At 31.6% G+C, this 21,686-nt stretch overlaps 1 protein-coding gene across 8 annotated transcripts in view; it reads right to left on the bottom strand.

The window, feature by feature from the left end:
* Positions 1-21,686, bottom strand: part of LRRIQ1 (leucine rich repeats and IQ motif containing 1) — a 104,362-nt gene that overhangs the window by 23,677 nt on the left and 58,999 nt on the right. For 5 of the 8 annotated variants that reach the window (XM_085222174.1, XM_085222191.1, XM_010708783.4 and 2 more), the window contains 2 exons: positions 2,520-2,649; positions 981-1,041 (listed from right to left, as the gene is read on the bottom strand). In XM_085222174.1, the coding sequence (XP_085078300.1) occupies positions 981-1,041; positions 2,520-2,649 (191 nt within the window). Of the gene's footprint in view, positions 1-793; positions 841-980; positions 1,042-2,519; positions 2,650-11,965; positions 12,086-12,193; positions 12,299-21,686 lie in introns of those variants that run through there. The other 3 variants (XM_085222202.1, XR_014882843.1, XM_085222208.1) reach the window with 3 other exon arrangements.

Raw genomic sequence — 21,686 nt, 5'->3', positions numbered from 1 at the left:
CATCAAAATTAAAATTACGATTAATATTATTTATAAAGCAAAACTCTACACTGTTTGAAAGTTCTCTTTTTTTAATATCCTCATAATTATGTTAAAAAGAATATTGTCAGCTTGGGAATAAGTCATACAGTATAAATTGCTCTGCTTACTATCAAAAGAAATTCTGAATATTAATGAAACTAAGTTTTTTCATCTAGTAGATCTAGAGATTGTTAAATCATTTGTATTTCCTCTCTTGCCAGCCCACAGAATAACCCATTTCAGAAATACAGAAGTTTTTTTAAAGGTTGCAAAGAAAAGAGTTGATCACAAAAAGTCAGAGGCCAATTTAAAAAAAAAAAAAGTAAAGAAATGATAGAAATAAATCTCTTTTTACACTGTTCTTACTAATGTCACTATATTAATATACAACTCTAACTTAATAATAATATTAATAGTAAATCATATAATGCAGTGATATTAGACTGATTTAGATATGTGACTTACAGAATTTAAGAACATTTAAGCTTATCTGATTTACAAAAATACACGTTTTCAGTCAATAATTGGTGCTGAACCATATTCATTTTTTAAAGCATTTTGAAGGTTGATTTAGAAATATCAAAGAATCACAGTATGGCTTAGTTGGAAGGGACCTTAAAGATCCGTGGTCAGAGTTGCCACTCACTAGGTCAGGCTGCTCCAAGTCCCATTTAACCTGGTCTCTAACACCTCAGGGGATGGGGCATACATTATTTCTCTAGACAGCCTGGTACAGTGTCTCACCAGAAACCAGAATTCTATGTTCACATACGTGTTTCCACAGCTGAAGTTTTTCCTCTGGTCTCCATCAATGGTTAACTTGATTGTGAAACAGAGACAACATTAAAGAATTATACTCAATCAAAAAAATCCCTCCTGTTTGCTTTTATACCAAATACACATTTGAGAATGCCGTCAAAAGTCTAGATGCAAAATTTCACATGGAAACAAGTTCTTACCACAAGTTGTACTTGTCCATTGTTGCAGATCACATGATTCAACTCAGGCAAAAAACAACAGCTAGGAAAAATGTAAAATGGAAATTTTAATAAATATCATCGTAATGGGTTCATTAAAATATCTATGTAGAGTCTTTTCAAAGAAACATTCCGGTTCAAATCTAGCAAATTAGAAATTATGGCATTTAAAACAATTTCAAGGTTAAAATACATGTTAAAATATCAGAGAAATTAATATTATAATTAATAATTCCCAGTATTAAAATTAAGAATTTGCTGTTTAATCAATCATAAAACATGAATTTCAAATTGTAGACATCGATAAATACAACATATGACTGTATTTACATGCACTGACATAAATGGTAACTATATCAGTTTTCATCTTCTATAAGAATAAAATAGTTTTCAGTTGCATAAATGTATCAGCTGTTCTAAACAGTCTATCAGTGATGTTCCACTGAAGTTTTGCTACATGCAGAAAAGGTACCATAATATTAAAAATGACAGTACAAAGATTAGTGTACAACACCCACTTGCAGAGGTAACACAATAACATTAACAACCAACAAATCAAACAAAGAACCTTTATAACTTTCTACATCTTATTTCAAACATCATTATATGTTCTGCTCCGTGTTTTCATGACAGCTATTTTAAACAAGTTCTTGAACTCTTACTATTATGGAACACGACTGACATATTTTCTGAAGAATATCTGCTACATGTATTTCTTTGACTCTTCAACAGTTTAGAAATGTGGAATATTTTTCCATATAAAACATAATAATATGTAGTCAATTTTTATTAATAATCAAATAACTTTTTAAATGAAAATGAAGTTAAAATTCTTGCCTACTTACGATTTTGTTTAATTCTATTAGAGATGCCTGACAGTGTGTCTATTAATGACTTCACAGAGATATCAATGGTTTATATTGTATTTATATATTTACATATGTCTTAATGATAGTTTAGGGAAAAAAATTAATATTTTCTTTAACAGTATTGATATTATACATGTTTAATAACAAAAATTAAGTAGAGAGTATGTTTATAACATGTTATTAATATACAGCACGAATATGTAAAAGAAGGTTTTATGTTTGGTGACAAAATATTAATACACAGTATCTGGTTAAAAAGTGGATGTTTTACTTCCTTAATTGAATCAGTCAATATAAGTAATGTTACAGTTGATCTAATTACATAAAAACATAATATATACCATTAAAGTTGCAAGGTATATGAAGTTCTCCTTCCAATACTACTTATAATACAAAACTGACTGCACTGCTGAAGTAAGCCTACAATTATTGTTTATCATAAGGTTCTGTGTATCATTTAATCATCACTGTAGAAGAAGTATCTACTCAATGACTAAAACATTGCTAAAAAGTACCATGTTGAAACCTAGAAATACAGTGTAGGATCTGCTAACTACGTAGTCACGTTTGTTTCATTACTATTAACCGAGGTTACACTTTACAAAATGAATTTACAACTATAAAAAATTTAATTTAAAGGCAATGATCTCACCCCTTCATATTTTTTGAACTTGCTGTTTCATAATCCGAATGCTGTGTACAAAGCCATTGGTATGTAAAGTGTTTTCTCCTCTGTTTCTCATCTAAAGTAGTATCCAGCTGAGTAATTTCTTCTTTTTCACCTAGGGAGGAAAAAAGAGCTTGTGAGAGAGTTGCTACATTATCTGTAGTATTTTTTCTCCTTTTCCTGGAATAAAAATTATAATTTTCTTTGCATGAGCAGAAAATTGTAGTTTCTCAATTCCATTTTATCTGGCGCTGCAGTGGGGTCACTGCTTTCATCTTTTAGTTCTAAGGAAACATTGTCAAAGTATTGTAACTTCTTATATCACAGCTTGAAATAAAATCGTCTTTTGGTTGTGTTCTCCATTTATATCAGTATAGGGAATGTTTATTAAAACAAATCCACTCCTGAGGCTGAACCTGTTGAACTGCCTTACCCATAATATGAAGTCATGAATGTCTTGATAGTGATCATCAGCCTAGTAATTAGGTGAAAAAAATTACCCTTAGTTGTCATAAATAATGTATGTCCTTGCTATTGCATACATTCTCAGGAAGACAAAATTAAAATCTTGTATGGAGTGTCACTGAATCTACCAAAATGAAGATGTGACATCTTTCTAAAAAGATCAAGCAGTGTCACTTCCAAATATTAAAATAGAAAAAAGTTCTAATAACAGACTTCTTCATCTTCCTTGAATAAAGCAAAAGCCACTTCTTTCCTAGGTTTATAATATTAATTTTCAGTGTTCCTAGTTCTGGAGTAAAGCTTTCTGACATTTTGAACATTTGTACATTCCAAGTTTGCACCTACACTGGTACGCTTATATCTCTTCAGACGAAAAAAAAATCTGATTTCTAACAGGAGTAAAAAACATTTTACGTGACTTCAAGACAGCAGTCTAGGAGATAGAGTCTCCTGTTATATTGGCACACATTCTCCAGTGAGGAAAAATAAGCTTAAACAGTAATTAACTCTAGGTTCCTTGTTATCTTTATTTACAAAAATTTTGGCTCACTATTACCTATCTTTCTTGGGAGAATTACTTCTTCCTAGTAAAATAACCAGTATTAACTATGCATTTGCTAAAGTCCTTGTATTCTTCTCCTCCTTTACAAGGGAAATCTATATAGGGATTTAAAACCAGTATTACAAATTCATGCCTGAGTCTGAGAGTTAGTGATAAAAGACAATATACATACAATAAGCTATGATAAAAGTTATAAAAAGTGTATTTTTGAATTAGCAAGTTTCTTTTTTCTTCCAAAATGATTGTTAATAATGCACCTTAGTTTCAGTTTGAATTTCTGACTTAATTCTGTTTGAAACACAGTTTTACTTACTAAAATTGTATCATATACACATTCATACTAGAATTATTGAAATATTATTGAAATGAGAAAGTGATAAAAAAAAGTGCCCAAAAAGTGCAGACAACAATATTCTATATTTTAATTTGAAACGTATCCAGTCACATTCAAATATCCAACTCTCTTTATATAATTCTTATGAAAATACTATGCTATGAATTAAAACACAGCATTATCACTTTCCTATTCCAGTTATGAACACCATGTGTTTGAGAATCTCATGTATCATTATCATTAACATGCATTTGCCTGATAGCTTTCTTAAATTAGAGCTCTGGCTTTTTTAAAACCTGGACCTGATTTCGTAGAAGTACTAACACTCACAAATTCCACAGAAGTTCATAAGACCTGTAAGCATTCTGCAACTTTGAAATGGATCAGATCTATAATCTTTAATTGTTAAAGCCAGACAACTCTTAGAATATCAAAGAAGAAAGGAACACATCAAAGAAGGCAAAACTCTGTCAAAAAACAAATTCATCACAGAAGTATTTAAAGTATTGTACACTCATTAGATTATCATTTCTAAGCTTTCAATCTTTTGGATATTTTTTTACAACACACACGGTAATAATTTACCATTGGAATAGACTTACAGTTGGCATTAGTATAGTAATGATTTTTAGGTGTTACAAATTAATAACCTCTATATATTCTACACACTGGGGCCTGAATCAGGGGCACCTTTTGCCATTTTTCTGAAGAATTTGAGCATCTGAGTAGAGAGCACTTACTCGGGAGAATCTGGGCAACTGCAATGTCCATGGAACTGAACATTATGGGAAAAGAACAGACTGTTTTCTAGGTCTTCAAACCAACATGCTGACCCATAAAAACCTTAATTTTAGGATCCAGAAAAATGTAAATTTCAGTCTGTCACATTTTTTTGTTTGCAGAGTGTGCTCTGAGACAGCATAACTATTGTCCAGTTTAAAATATGATGCTTTTTATATATTTAACATTAGACTATATCTGGATAATCTCTTGTTAGTTATAGGAGAAGGTTTAAGAATCTATGAACTACTGGTGAAGTGCCCTAAGTTCTAGATAATATTTTTTTCTCCCAAGTCTTTCTTCAAGATCGAGGCACCTTGTGCTGTAGCAATCAGCTTTAAAAAGGAGGCTGAAACATACCCGAGAATTATAGCTTAGGATGTAGAAGCCTGAGACTCAAATCAAGCTAAGGAGTATCCAAATGCATGTTTTCCACAGCCTTAGAAGTATCTCATACTCAAGTTCCTCACTGCAGGCACATGTGTTAAGAGAAAGCCAGTACACAAAAGAAGAAAGATGATTACATAACATCTACATTCAGAGCAATCTTTCAGATTTGCATTTTCATTTCTAGATTTTATGCCCAGAAAACACGAAGTCTGACTGCTCTGAAACCATGTTAGCAACTGAACTCTTTGCCAAATTTTATGCAAAGTGGTGCTGAGGAACCTGACTCAGTGCCGTTTGTTTAAATCGATTTTGTTTGATGATGGAAAGACAGAAGTTTTAGTTTTAACGTGATAAACATTTATTGAAACAGAACTGTGAAGTCTGCACTATGTTCAAACATATATGGTTAAATTTTGAGTTTAGAGGGCTATTTAATTCACTTCAAAATTCACTTAGTACTGAGTACAATACAAATAAAGTTATAGACTAAGAAAACTAAGATCTACAATATGAAAGAAGGGCTCAGAATTTATTCAACATTCTAAGTTTTCCTCCTTTAATATAAAAAATCTGTGACCAGAGTTAATTTTCTCAATATGTAATCTGGAAATGGTTCTTTTTATAAGGGAATTAAGTAGCTGAGTTGGGTATAAAATTCATGTCAGTGCTATTAAGACATTGACATTTTTCTTATCTGTCTGTATTCTGGTTCAGATTACCATTCAGCAATATATATCCCGAGAGTGTATATGTATGAGTTTGTGTGGAAGTGTATCAAATCTATAAAGAGATTAGTCTGAATAAAAATTAAAATTCTATATATCCACTCACTTCAAAAGGATTTTTATAATATTTCAGGCCTTCCATAAAGTTATGTTACAATAAATACTAGTAAAAAAATCTAAAAATACTAAGCCTAAAATCTAACATTTTATTTCATTTTCTCCATACTTAAAGTCAACTGAAAAGGACATTACTCTTGTTACAATCTGTATAATAGCTTCAGAACAGAAAGCAAGAACAACGTAAGCGATAACATTGATATCAAGGTAAAAACCTGAAAAATTTGTTAACAAACCAGAAAATAATTAAAAGACCAAATAACAAAACTTATGCTAAAGCATAGGAGAAGTGAGGATTTCCTCTCCCATAGAAAGTTTGACACATTTTTGCAAGTCCACTTTGTCAAAAGTTACTAGATTCTCTTAAGTTTTAAAGAGAAATCACTATGTGTCTTTAATCTTGGTTTTTCAAAAATGAATGATGTTTGGTCTTTAGCTTATCCACAGGTATTCAGTGTATATGTTACCAATATTCCTAAGATTTCCAGACAGTTGGTAGCACCACGTGTCAGTAACTGATGCAAAGTTTTATTCACTTAAAATTATAATATCTCCAGATCATCTTTCTTCATCTACAACTCAGAATTTTCAGATAGTGAAACACATTTCTACCTTAAAAATATATAAACTTGTTTGTGACACAGAAAGACTGGGTAGTTACACTTTTTCATTTGAGTAACTTTGAAGAAAGAAATTTGCATATCTGGGGCCAGAATGAATGAAAAATAGAGATATTTTTATAGCAGCATTTGAGTGCACAGATGAATAAAAGATGCAACAGATGTTTTTTAAAAGAATACCACATCAAGTAATGGTCTGCAAAATTTTTTTATGCTTTCACAAGTATAAATTACATCACAAGAAGTTTTGAATATAGGAATGTTGATTAACTCACAGGAGTATGTGCTTCAAAAATTATAAAAGCAAAGAAAGGAAAGAAATACAATTATTCCTCAGTGTTTGTATTCCTAAAACTTTTGCTATTTTTCTCTTTTTACCAGACATTTCGGATTCTTTTCAAGAAAAATAAGGTCTACTATATCACTCTTCCTTCTCTGAACATTCTTCTCTCTAAATTCTTCATCTGCTACTGCAATTATCTCCTTTTCACCATATAACTGTTCTTGATCTCAACCTCAAATTCATTCTTCCTTCCTGGAATTCAGGTATTTAACACTCTTAGTCATGAGTAAAATGCCTTAAGACCATAGTTTTGTTTTATTTTTCTTGGATTCCCTTCTTCTCCCTATTTTCTTCCCTACTTTTTGTCTTTTACATTATGATCTATTTCAGAGTGATTCACATCACTAATAAAATTTCACCTACTTAGTTTGTTCTGTGTCAATAGTTGACATATTTCAGCCTCTCCCATATGTGTTATCTTACTGAACTCTTATTATTAGATTATGCAAAAGCTGAATCTTTTCACTGAGTTTCCTAAACCACTGAAATTGTACAAATTTCAGCTTCTGAATTCAAGGAAAACAAAATTTTATGCTTGGGACTTCACAAATATTCTTTTCTCTTTCACTGCTTATTCCTGCCTCTGTAGCACCACTACTGTTGGTCAATAGCAATCAGTACTGATAGACAGTCAATTGGTTATTCTTGGTTTGTCCGGTACCCCATCTTGAAACAAATTCAGGTCTTACTTTATATTCAATGATACACTTATAAGACACTTTATTGAAAGCTAATTCTCTCTATTTATATTGCAATCTGGCCAATTAATTCTTCATTCAGCATTTTCTGGTTATTTAACATATTTCACCACAGCTATCTGATAATACAGATATACCACAAACTACAAAATTTTATTCTACATAAAATTTTATTCTACATAAAAGGTCTTTTACTCTTTCTGTAGACATAGTACATTCCCCTTCAATTTTTTTTTTTCATAAGCTTTACTTTCCTGGCACTGACTTCAAGATAGCTTTAATCTGTTCCTCATGGTCTATCCAACTTGTATGATTTTATAGGCAGTCAGTACTTTGCCCACTCCATCATTTATGTTAAATGCAATTTCTCATTTGTCTTCCATAATTTCATTGTTAACAATATCAGCTTCATTTCATGCCATTCTTTAAGACCTGGACATCTTTCTGATCTTATCTATAAGCCTAAAGAAATGTTTAATCTGAAGCATATACCAGAAGCTCTCACATATGCAATTACTGATTTTAATTTTTTTCTGATTTTTGACTGTACTGAACTGATTCAGGCAGTGACTCTTGTGAAAAGACTTGAAGATCTAATTGGGAAAAGGATTGAGATTAAATAGTTGAAGACCAGAATAATAACTATAATAATATAAGAATAGCTTATTTGGGTCAATTAAAAGCTAGTGATAGAGGAAGAAATTAAAAATAAAGTAGTGCAGTGGTTTAATAATGGCAATCTGCCACCCATAGATGGACTATTTATATATTAATAGCTTCATGTTTGCCAAACTTAGTTGGTTCCTGCTTAAGAATATAAAACAGCTCTAAAAAAAACTACTGGGGTGATATCCTAGCCATATATACGTAAGGAGGCAAATTCCTGATGCAAACTGTTGCCTCCTGCAAACAGCACTCTTCAAGATCTGCTCAAGTTTTTACAAGTCTTTTACAGGAAGCAAATACTAAGCCTTAGAGCACTACATTGTCCTTTCACATTATTCCCATGTGTAGAACAGGGTGTTCTATAGACTATGTACTAACTGTTTCAGCAACTCAGCATAAGCAAATTTCATCAACAGGGCTGCCAAAAGAGTAAATTGAGAGTACAGCTAAGAGATACTCAAAAATCTTTGGATAGTCAAAGCCCTTGAAGAATTTAAGAAATTACAAAGTAAAAAATTACTATAAAATTGTTTGTCCAATGTTTCCATGCTGAGTTATCTAGGAGAAAAAGAGTAAGGAGTAAATCTGGAATCAGATTGAACCTATTATGTTTATCTTACTGCCTACACTCACATTCTTTATCATTCCCAAAATCTGCCTAGTACAGACTCCATCTCCTGTTCTTCTCATATTCTATGGCAATTATTAAACTCCCTAAGGATGGAAGCTCCCGACGAATAATAGAAATGGAGTTCATATTGCTCAAGAGAAAATGAATAATTCTATAACTTTTTTTAGTAGATCTTTAGATTTACATCATTTTATACATTCCCAGTTCTTAAGATTGGCATATGCAATCAAGGAGCAGTCAAGAACACGCTTAGTTACTCATTGAAACAGCATTTTCAAGTGACAAAAAATAATCACTTTGTATTGAGGCCAAGTAAGATAAGTATCTTTCTTTATATTCAATAAACCAAACAAAATGAATTAAGACACCAGATCTTCCACAGAAATTCTTTAAAAAGAAAAAAAGTTCCACAACATATTGTAAGATTGCAGGAGGTTGTAACTACTATGTTGCTCACTATGAAGTGTGCAAAAACTACAAAGAGAGTAAATTTTATCGAATATGATAACCATTACAGTAAGTTTTGTTTATACTGAAGGACTTAAAAGTAGAAGACAGGGACAGAGAAATCCAAGCACAACACAAAAATAATTTGAGACGGCTTTGTCTTAAGAAGGCATCTCTGCCAAGAATAAATAGATAAATAAATAAATCATTAATCAGGAGCAATATTACGTTAATAAAGCTGACTTATTCCATATTACCTCATAACTTTCATAAGCAGGAAATTAAAATATGTAATGTTGTATCACAGCTTGGGAATGTACATTTTAAAAAGTCTTAATTATGTTCATCCTTGATAGTAAATATATTCTCTAGATAGTTATCTGAATAATATATGAACTTATTTTTAAGAACTTAACATTCCTCAACTCTTGTGATATTCACAAGCATCATAGATGATTGATACTTACCAGTGCAGAATAACATTGAAAATAAAACTTAATGAAATTCTTGTATTAATGTGAATATTTAGTTCAATTATGAATACTTATAAATTGGTCATCTACTCTATTTGCTATGTATACATATCATTTTCAATTTAAAGCTATTTATTCCATGTGGGTGAAACTGCTTCTGGCTTACATTCTAATGCTGAATGGAAATAGCTCTTGGCATTTGATGAAGGTACCAGGACAACAATTCCTAGTTTTGTCAGTGCAGTAATGCATAACAGTAGAACAACTTTACATTCTCAAATACATACAAAAAATCTACGCGGATTAAGTCCAAGGCTGCTGTTTAATCTACTTTTTAGTAAAACCCAGAGGTACCACTGAAGATCAGGTCTGCCATTATGTCAAACACTGTATAAACAAGGCTTGATTTAATGCTTATTGAACTGAATGGAAAAAAAAAGTCTCAGATAGACTCTACATCTAAAGAGAGGCAAATCCCAAGTGGGTAAAATTCTTATATATTTATCTTCATCTTAAAAATAACTATAAATACAAGAGACTTAAAAGGAAAAAACAAAATATACAGACATCAAATACCAGTTCTTAATAAGTTATGTTTAATTGGAAGAAAATAAACAATCTGAAATTCCACTGTTTCAAAGATTTATTCATAAAAGGGAATTTCATTTGTAAAAAAGAACAGGTAGAGGGAAAAAAAGTAAAACAAACAAACAAAAAAACAAACCATGATTTGCTGGAAACTTGCCCCAGGTTAATTCTTAATTGATGTGGCTCAAAGAGCTACCAGTTTTACAGAGTTCTTTACTAACTGGATTGAAATTTTCAGCTGGTAAACACATTAAAAGTGCAATAACTTAAACACAATATATATAATTTTAGTTAAATAACACACATTCTTACTCACACAGTATTTGGACCTATAGGAATGTAACTTGATTATATTGATTTTGAAGCAGTTATTGTTACAGTGGCATCGTTATCTATTTAATTATATTATTTATAATATATTTTATTTCAAGGAGGTTTCAATAATTCACCTCACTAAATGAAGAAAAAGGAATAAATTCCTTTTCTGTTCCATTAGTGACTTTTGTTTTGACCTTCATTTAAATTATTTTTAATGAGGAAACAAACAAGCAACCACTCCAGTTTTACTACTGAACATAATTTCATTGTCCCTAAGCTTGATTGGTAATATTTCACTCCTAAAGTAGGTGTTTAAATTAGTCTCTTTCTTTCTAAATTTCTAAGCTAAAATGCTCACCAAACTCCACCTCACAGACATATAAATAAGTTAAATAGCATGATGATTCTGAATGGCTAAATTTCCCTCATGTTTATACTTGATAAAACTGTTAAGACAGCCATAACTAATAAACCTGAAAGTATCATTTGTCAGTTGTTCAATTTTGCTTACTTGCACTACTTACCTAAGCACTTGAAATTAGCACAGGGTCCAAAAAACAGTGAAAGCCCATGAAGTCCAATTTAGTGACTGAACTTATTATACTTGATATATTAAAGAGCTTCAATAGTTAACCTTATAAAATTTACTAGAGAATAAGGCAACAGGTAATCAAAGGTTTCACAATTTTGTAAACTAAATAAGATGATTACAATTATATTAATTTACACAAGAATTCTTAGAAAAGATACAAAAATCAAAGCAAAACAAAATACAAAGTAAATGAAACAATTAAAAAAGATTTACTTGACCAAAGTAGGTAGGATTTGTAATGCTTACTGTTACAAAGAACGAAAAACATTTCATTGGGAAGACTGAATGTAAAAAGACAATGCCCTATATTGGAAAACATATTTTGTAAGAAAGATTCTAATGTAGTTTCCATTCTTCAGACATGACATATCAATTGTAAAACAAAAGAATCTGAGTAGAAAGGTAAATAGAATTCTTTAAAACAATTGAAATGGAGAAATATAAAAAAGTATTTACAGAAATTCCCTTAATGTAACCATAAAAGTGGGCAAATATTCTATTGCTGCAGCAAGATTTTTCTGCTTCTCTTGTCTGGAAACCTAAATACAGTACATTAGAAACATTAGACATACTGATACAGAGAAAGGTACTCAAAATAGGAATGAGAATACAAAAAATATACTTTAGTATATAGATAAACTTCCGCCATTTGTAACACAGTGCTTAAACTTTCTTTCAAATCTGAACTTCTCCACATCTGCTTCAGCGAATGCATCAAGGTACACTGAAACTGAAGCAACGTCTGAACAGCATCATCATCTTCAAGGCAGCTGGGTCTCTGAACAGAGTCTCCTTCACGATTCTGGTTAGAAGAGAAGGAAAACAGGAGAAAAGAATACAATGAGGTAGCAAAATAGTCACAAAACCTAGTAATTTTCAATGATACTTAGGAAGTTTTGATTTTACTTACCTTCACCCAAATTCCAATCAGATTCTTCAGTTTTCACCTGACTTGTCCTGAATAATTATATCACATAATGCTCAGGGTGCTTGTCAGTACTGTCTCATTGTGCAACTGTATTAATTACGCAACAAAAAAAGGGAATTCAATTCAAACACTTCTATAATGAACAAACGCATTATTGACTGGAAGTTATAGAAACATGTAATGCTCTATAGGGGAAATAAAACAAATTTCAAAGAAAGGAATTAGCATGACACATACATAACATGCATGCTCAGTAAAACAGTGAAATAGTAGTAACTATTTGCAAAGGAATATATATTAAAAATACTGAGCAATTGTAATTATACATAAATAGATGATTAAAATTTATTCCAAATATTTTTAATAAACATTTCCATTTGCAATAAATGAAATATCTTTGAAAGAGAACGTTGAATACAGTGCACACAACTTACACACTATGATGACAGCCTATGCAATGTTTTAGCATATGCTTGTACTCTGGTCTACAGAGTCTGACAAAACCTAAGAAGGCAGACCTGGCTAAGAGTCAGGAGTCACGCTTATTAAATTGAACTCTCAGGGGTATCATGCAATCAGAGGTCACAATCGAGGCAACAGAAGCAATGTCACGATATCAGAGAAAGGGCCAATTCAGACCTGCTCCCTTACAGGCAGTGAGGTCAGGGCTTGCGGCAAATAACTGTATTAAAGGGGAATATTCTCTGCACACTTTTAGAACTGTCATCTGAACAAACAAAGCCAGGTCATTGGTAGGTTAAATCAGAACTTTATGCCTTAGTAGCACATAGCTTCTTTTCTTTTTATATTTTCTACTAATTTCTCAATTACAAAATATACACCATCAGATACTGAAGCAAATTCTCAGTAAATTTAACTTTCAAATTTTTTAAAATTAAATTCTATCTTTTACAAAGAGATCTCTGTTATTTTCATAATTTGAAAAATTACTGAGCTTGCTCCATATGAAAAAAAAAAAGCATGAAAGTGCTTTAGGGAAATGACTTTCCACAGTCAATTTTAGTAAGCTTGATAATCAATTTGCTCTTAGAAACCATTTATAAAACTTAAGGTAAATCATATTCTCCTTTCTTAATGACAGTTGTGAAATACAATATTTGAATTATTTATAAGCACTCCTGTGATTCCTTGAAAAATCATCTAACATACATACTGTCTATTTTTATAGATTACATGAAACGTAGTCTGTAGGCATAGGAATTTGCTCTTAGAGTTAGCCTTGAATGGCATTATTTTTTTTAATAACTGGATTTCAATTTTAAAATAATTTTAATGCTTTGCTTGAAAAATGTTGCGTATTAACAAAATAAATTATCTGTCTGATTCACAACATCATTAGTTATAAAAAAAAGAAAATATTAAGATGTGTGTCAATATTAAATGCATTGTCATATGAAAAGTAGCCTTATTGGAATATTGTAGATCTCTAACCTTACAAATACTATCAGTTCTCCTTAGCACGCCTATAAAATAAGAATTTCTACATAAAGAAAACTGAAAAAAATATATTCTCAAATCAATGAAATATTCTGGAATAAAGGCCTCCTAACTACATTTCTGAAAAGTTTGCAGAGACATTGCTATTAAACATAGCATCATGCTGTGCAACTGAAACAAAATTTGTACTTATAACTGACTCTTAGTATACATTATATTCTTTGTTCATAGCTCCACATGAAATGCAAGTACTTTTGCAAGATGAACTTTTGTGCGATGCAACAGCTGTGACATTTCTATGGACACAGAGCATACACTTTTTTGTGGCCTTTGTTAAAATATAATTCACTTACCAAGATCTATTTAATGCTTGAAATATTTACACCAGAAAAGGCTTGGGATATACCTGAAAATACCTTTTAATGATATCTTCATTAGCAATTATTTTTTTTCAGTGTAAAAAGAACTACTTGCATTTGGATATTTTTTTAGTAAAAGCAAAAGAAACAAACAAACAATTTCAATATTGATCACAGTCTCCAGACATCGAAACAAATGACAATAAATTCAATAATTGTTTTCAATGAGGCTTACTAAATCCAAGTGCTTTAACACTTTATTTTAGAGGAATTTAGCCAAATTTTCTCTCCCTTACCCCCTCCAACCAAATCCATTTGGATTTAACTTGTTTCTAAAATTATCTGTCTTTTGCACTCTAGGACCTGGGTCACAACCTTACTCAGGGACAGGAAATAGTTATCAGGTCATTGAATGGTCAAATGGAAAAGGATTTGAAATGCTTCAGTACTCAGGGGTCTTTTCATCCAAAATGATTGCCTTATGTAGAATAAAATGCTGTGGATCTGAGTATGGAGTCAACTTATTTATGTATATACTGGCTGAGCGGATAGCCATACTACCTAGCTTTTGCACACACAGTTCAAGGAAAACAGAAAAAGTAGTGCAAAGAACTCAGAAGATAAAAATAAAACTATCCAAACTATTGAGCTACCTTATTCAACAATGACATAAACTAGTTATCAACCTCTGATGACATTGTGAGTGAAATCTCATTCCTTCTGAACTCTTCACTGGGTAGTCATTAGCAACATAGCAGTAGTACTTTTTCTTTCCCTTAATGTGAAGTTCCTTTTAGTTAAAGGTTGGTAAACTACTATGGTGGGAAAGTAAAGGTGACAGAGCTTATATATTGTATAAAAATCTAAGTTTGATGGAACAAATAATCTCTCTAGGTCAGAGAATATACACCACAACAAATCACAAGTCTGCAAAACAGTAGAAACGGGAACAAAGAGCTAACACACATGCAGGTGAAATATGTGGTCAAAATCGGAAACCCATAATATTAGAACAGTGGAACACTAAAGATTAGAAACACAGTGAGAGTTTATAATAGTAAGTATCTATGGCCAAAACTTTCTATTGAAGAATTTTAGGCAAAGATAAAATCTTATTATCTCTCTCTTAAAAAAAAATAAAAAAATAAAAAAATCGCTGAATGCTAAAAGTAAAAATATTAATAAAAATATCATATGTTTATATAATTTATAAGTATTCAGATGCTGAACTTTACTGCTTGAATGTACGTAAGTGACATTTTATTCATTCATTTTTAAACCTACACTATAATTTCAGGATTGCTTCATTCCATGAATAGTGAAAAAAACGTACATTATTATTGATGGACAGGAGGCTGGAAAATTAGGCCCAGATTTTATTTTTTAGTTTTGTTTTATAATAAGAAACTGGACCACTGAAACTATGTAACTGAAGCTTGAGTGCGTGCACTGTAAGGCCCCTGCAGTCCTTTACAACTTTTTAGCGTACCGCTGTTGTGAACTAGGTTTGCACTCTGCCAGCAGAGCAGCTCTGACCCATGGAGAGCACTCCTTCAGATCAACACTGCCTCAGGCTTTACTGCTTTCTCCAAGAAGTCTTACATTTCAGGCATCAAGTTGAATTTCTTCTGGAGATGATTAACCCAAACCCATGACAGATTTTTTCCAAGATATCCAACTCCTTATGTTTATTTTATCCTGGCTCTTTTTGGATGTACTGGACATAAGTAACCTACTCATTTTACATGTTATAGGGTTGGTGGAGAGCCATTAATTCCTTAAAATGAGAAAATATTTCAATGTGAGAGTTCTGTTGTGTGAGCTCACACTAAATAATAAGAAACAAAGCCAGAAAATTCTGATTTTAAAAAATAGATTCTCTTCCACACTACTTATTTCTGTAACACATTTTCATCACATTTCGTCACACAGACCTTAGATTCTTTAGAAATGTGTAATTCTGTCAATTTTGTCAGTTTTACATGGCTTAAGAAACTGCTTCCCTAATCTGGCATACAAATTTGAAGCCCAGGAGATATGTAATAAATGCATCTTACTGTAAACATGGCAATTCAGACAGTAGGACTGCAGGAACATCAGATTTAGAATGTGGTTAATAATCCCTTTCAGACCATAGATAAATTAATGATGATTTAATTTAGAAATGGATGTTTCCAAACAACATAAAATTTACAAACTGCCTCCTGGGTGCTGATGCTATTTCATTTTTTTTCCCAGTGAAAATAACTGATTTATAAAGATGAAAACAGCCAACAAAGAGCTATTAGCTACAGTTCAGTGTACTTTTAATTGCCCTTAAATAACTAGTAACTTAAACTTACTTTACTTAAGTCTGGTTACTTAACTTACTTAAGTATACCTAAAATTTAATATTAGCATTCTACTCTCAGTGCTTTCTCTTAACTCTCACACAGATATTTAAAAGCACCATTGATCTGAATCAGGGTAAATTCTATTTAATAACATACATTTTTTTTCTTCAATGCTGTGAATATACAATATCTAAGAAATTGTTTATCATTATGTTGAAATATTTTAATAAACCCACATAATTAACTCAAAGGAGATCTTACAATTACCACTTTCCAAAGTCTCAAGTTCTATTTTCCAATTAGCACGAGTAATAACAAACTATAAGAATGCTCTGCTACATACTCTCACTTGGACTGACAATGAGTTTCATAACTGTGAAGTACCAGAAAGATGAAAACTAGAAAATATTAAATGAATTTCTGATATTTAGCTTTCGATAATAACACATAACCACAAGACTATATTCAGTCTTACTCTCGTTCAAGTACGAGGTGTTATTTCTACTTGGAATTTGAAGGGAAATGGATAAATATTTCCATAATAAAAAACAACCTATCAAAGTTAATTATCAAAATCATATTGATGAAGGATGTTTTAAGAATATACCTACTTTTCACATTTCACTGATTAGTCACCAATGAGCATAAAATGAAAGGGAATATAGTACTACCAATTGGAAGTACAAATTCCCAAGTTTCAGTATCCTGACAACACATTCCAATGCCTTTTTAATATAACTAAACTTCCTGGCAATGGTCATCGTATGCATTCCAGGGTGACCCAAGTTATATTTTTTCCACTTATTTGAACTGTATGGTACACATATCACTGATGGCTATGACAAAATATGACCAAAAAAAAAACCAAAAAAACCCCACACCAAAAAACCATACGTTTTAATAAATTAATAAATGAGAACATAGTATATGAAATTCTGAGAAACACAGCAATCATTTAGATGAATCATATGCAAATAATAAACACTTAGATAACTTGACTGGACTCCCCCATGTGATCTGCTCTACAGACAGGAATCCAGGTTTTCATTCAACTGAATTGAACATAAACTATTTGGGTAACCCAACAAAACTGTTGAGGTACCCAGATTAAAGAGGACTCCAAAATATGCATACTGTTTCCAAAGATTGTAGCAAAACAATGTGCTAGGCAAGTGGCCTCCTTCTGCAGTTTTGTACTACTGCACCAGGACAAAGCAGTCACACTGTTGGCTGGCAGAAGCAGACATCCTTCCTTTGTATAAATGGAATTACACACCCTGTAATTATCAACCCATTGGCTGGTAGAGATGCTCTGTTACACATTCAGTCAAGACTAATTGGAACTGCCTATGAAAAGAATAGTTAAAGACAGATTCTTCCTTAAATTTCTGATCTACTTTGTCCAAAATCATTTAGGCTATTTTATACTACATTAATGACTGAAACAGCCTTTAGATAACAAGAGAAGCAGCAGTAAAACTTCCTAAAAACACACTTTGCCACAGGATAGGAAATGATGGATTTTTTTTTGCATGCTTTTTTATAACTTTTTCAAGATTTTGAAACCATTGAAATATCACTGTCTACAAAACCTATCACGCATGTTTTATCAGCTAGCTTGTGCTAAATGAAACTCAACAACTTGTCTGGAAGCATAACCCAATGACACCAGAAGAAGCAGTATTTCATAATATTTCACACATAATTCCAGGAAAAGTCCACCCAAACAAAAGATGTGAAGCTTTCCAGATAACAACTCAGAGTTTTTGATCAAACCAGTCTCTTAAGAGAAGCAGTAGAGCACACTAGCATTCTCTGTGGCCTGGAAGCTAATGTCACAATATATGACCATAGCCCAAAAATATTACTTATTTGAATTTCAGTTTCAACAAATCTATATGACTGCAGGCATTAAACTAATTTTAAAGAAACTAAAACAGATTGACAGGCAGCATTCATATTATAAAATGCACAATTATACTACAAATGACTCTACAGAGTAATTGTTCATAATTTATTTTATTTCAGAACAAATGGAAAAACATAGAAAGACTATACTATTTAAATCATATCAATTTATAGTCAGAGTATATGCATAAATGTGTGTATGCACACATGTATGTATGTGCATACACACACACATATATATATATATAAAATACAAACACACATTTAATTGCATTCCCATGCCTTCATATGTTGCTTGTATTTTTAAACGGTATGCTCTTGTTTGTAGGAATAATGCTTCCTTATGTGTTAATGAAGCATGTAATACAAAGGAATTTGCTTATGTCTATCTTGTGTGCTATCATGGTACAGATGTGAAAAAAAGGTTCTCTTAGGAGATTATTATAACATTGCTGAACAAAAGATGATGACTCATATTAACAAAAATATAAGATGTCACTCAAATTTTAAAAGATATTTTCACATATATCTCCTCAATCTCATTATTTTCGTTCAATGTGTATATAAAATTAAAAATGCATTAATTGTCTCATAGGATCAAAGAATTCCACAAGTTTTAAAAATAGGATATTATTTTCCTTATCACTTCCTCCTGTTTGGAAACAAGATGATCTTCATAAAAATCAGTCCTTTTATAACACTTTAAACAAATAAGTCTCATAGCCTGGCTATATTTCCATTTGTCTAGTAACTGTATACCATTCAATAATCTCTGAAACAATGAACAGTGGAAAATCATATCTGTACAAATAAAACAATATTTTTATTTAGAGCTGACATTTTAATTATTTACATACTCAAGACAAACTATATGTAAAAATAAATATGTTTAATTAAGGCATAAAGATGCTTTATGTGAGAGATATTAAGCTCATTCCTTTCCACCCTTTATTTTATAGCTCTTATTTTTAATTCTTTTTTTCTACTTGTATTGTTAAACACAAGCTAAAGACACAATGAAGACAAAAGACATTCATCCTACACTTTAACTAGATTACCTCCTAAATATTCATTACCATGATGTGTTCCAGTTTGAAAATCTAAAACTGGTCTAATTGTTTCACTTCCGAGGGCATCTCCTTTCAAAAGTAGTGATTCTGTTATTTAACAGATAACATATGTGTACTCACTATTGATGCTAAAGTTTCTTCCCTCATTTCCCACTTTAAAGAAATAAAGTGGGAATGTATAGAACACAGTTTTTTCCTTTTCTTTGAGATATATTTACTAATTTATGCAGGAGACTGACTGGAGTTCATATTCTCTGCCAGAACACTGACTACCAGTCTGTGAAGGTAAAAGGGATTAAACAGTTACATCCAGGAAGTTTATTTCCACTGCAAAATGAATTGGACTGTATTCTTTCTTGACTTAGAACATGGTGTCCACAAGTTTTATGGATAAAGAATGAAGTAATTCCAGCTTCTTGTTATGGAAATAATTTGCACTTCAGAACAGACCCAAAGAAATTTATTCGAGGAAAAAGAGGAAGAAATGGTTAAAAAGTGAGAGAGGTGAAATAGTAAGCAAATTTTTCTGTGAGTGAGGGCAGAAATGACTGGTAACATAACTCTGAAATCATCATGCAGGTGCTTTGATTTGAAGTAGATTACATGTAAGATGTTATCCAAATTCTAACTTCAAAAGATCTGAATTCTGACTGAGAGGTATGCCAGTTAATGCTCTGTACTGCACTTTAGATAGAGATAAATATCCTAGTGTTTTCTGACCATGCTATCCGTAGTAGCAATGCCTCAGGTAAAAGGACAATTTCATATTTTGGTCAAACAGCACATCTTGTCTTCCTGAAGCTCACCAGATAGCATGTAAGCATCTCATATAAAGTTGATGAAAGAAGTCATGCTTATTAGTGGTCCAAAGAAGTATAATCATTCTTGAAATGAAAGACAAAGTTCAAGATTGCCAATACAGCACTTGCCTTTTGATATCTAATCTGCCACAGTGCCTTTTCTCCATATATTTAAAAACTAATTTCTATAATATTTAGTGTATATATATATATATTAGCTTTCCACAATGAAGAAAATGTTTACAGGCAGTAACAGATAAACCAGTGGCAGGAAAGCTAGGCTAAAGACAGGTTCTTAGCCTGGGATCAAGTTTCTCTCTTTGGTATGGGTTTGAACAGTCATGATACTGGCTGAAAGGACACAGAAGCAGTTTGCATGTCCATCATCAGCATACGATGACTTCAACAAGTGGTGGCATATAAGCATATGCCACTGGAACAGATGAAACTCAGTGGAAATTGGTCAGCTGTATCTAGTAGGTGGCAACTCTGCTCATGGCAGAGGAGTTGAAGTAGATAATCTCTAAGCATCCTTCCAATCCAAACCCTTCTGTGATTCTGACTTAGTCTATGAAATGGTAAATCAGGCCTCACATATATAGACTCCATATTTTATACAAATTCGTGCTGGAATGCAAGGAAAACAGAGATGCAAACACATTTTTCCTCTTCAGAATTTCACAAGAACTGTTTCCAGCTAAATCTGAGCATGGACTCATGAATGTGAGACAAATTTGGCCCTTCATGTGACTAAGTTAATGGACAGAATTCATTTAAGATATACCCAGCTCAGTTGCATACCTGTCTCAGGTTTATCTTTTTTTACTAATCAGTAAATGTGAATTATCTTATTTTTCTTTTGCCTTATAGAATTGGGAATAAGTAAGATATTGTATAGTTATGTCATAAAAAATGATAAAATGGCAAAGGTGACACTTTTCTGAATACAGATTTGAGTTGCACAAGTAATGAAAATAGCAAAAAAAGAGCCCCAGAAATACTCATATTCTCAACAGAAGGGTATTTTAAATTTTCATCTGTATTGAAACCAAGGAGAGCTTTATCAGTGATCTCATAAGTTAATGAACTAAATTAGCATTTATGGATTTTTGGAAAGCGAATCATTTTTGCTTGTTGAAGTAAACACATTTGCATGTTCAAGCTTTTTTTTTTTTTTTTTGTCTTCTGTCAAATGTTGGATTTTTAGAGAATATTTGTCAAAATAACTGCTTTTAAAAAATGTTATCAATCATCAGGAATTAATGGCTAGCTTGAGAAAAGATGACTATGAAATGAAAAATTTGAAGTGATATTTCATTTACAAAATTAGCTACTTTATGGCATGCTTTTATGTCCTTGAAAGTAAATTAGTAATAATAATAAATAAATAAATAATGTGCCAGTTCATTATGAATTAATATCTCAGAACACACTCCCTCAAATGAATTGAAATTGAAATTCTTCACTTCTGTAACTTGAAACATTGAGGAATCGATAAGGACCTTAAAATCCTGCCTTCTTCAATTTCTTCATATTGTTGTATATTT

Source organism: Meleagris gallopavo, chromosome 1 (genome assembly GCF_905368555.1).
Source record: "Meleagris gallopavo chromosome 1, MGAL_WU_HG_1.1, whole genome shotgun sequence".
NCBI lineage: Eukaryota > Metazoa > Chordata > Aves > Galliformes > Phasianidae > Meleagris > Meleagris gallopavo.
This window is presented reverse-complemented; position numbering and strand designations above follow the sequence as displayed.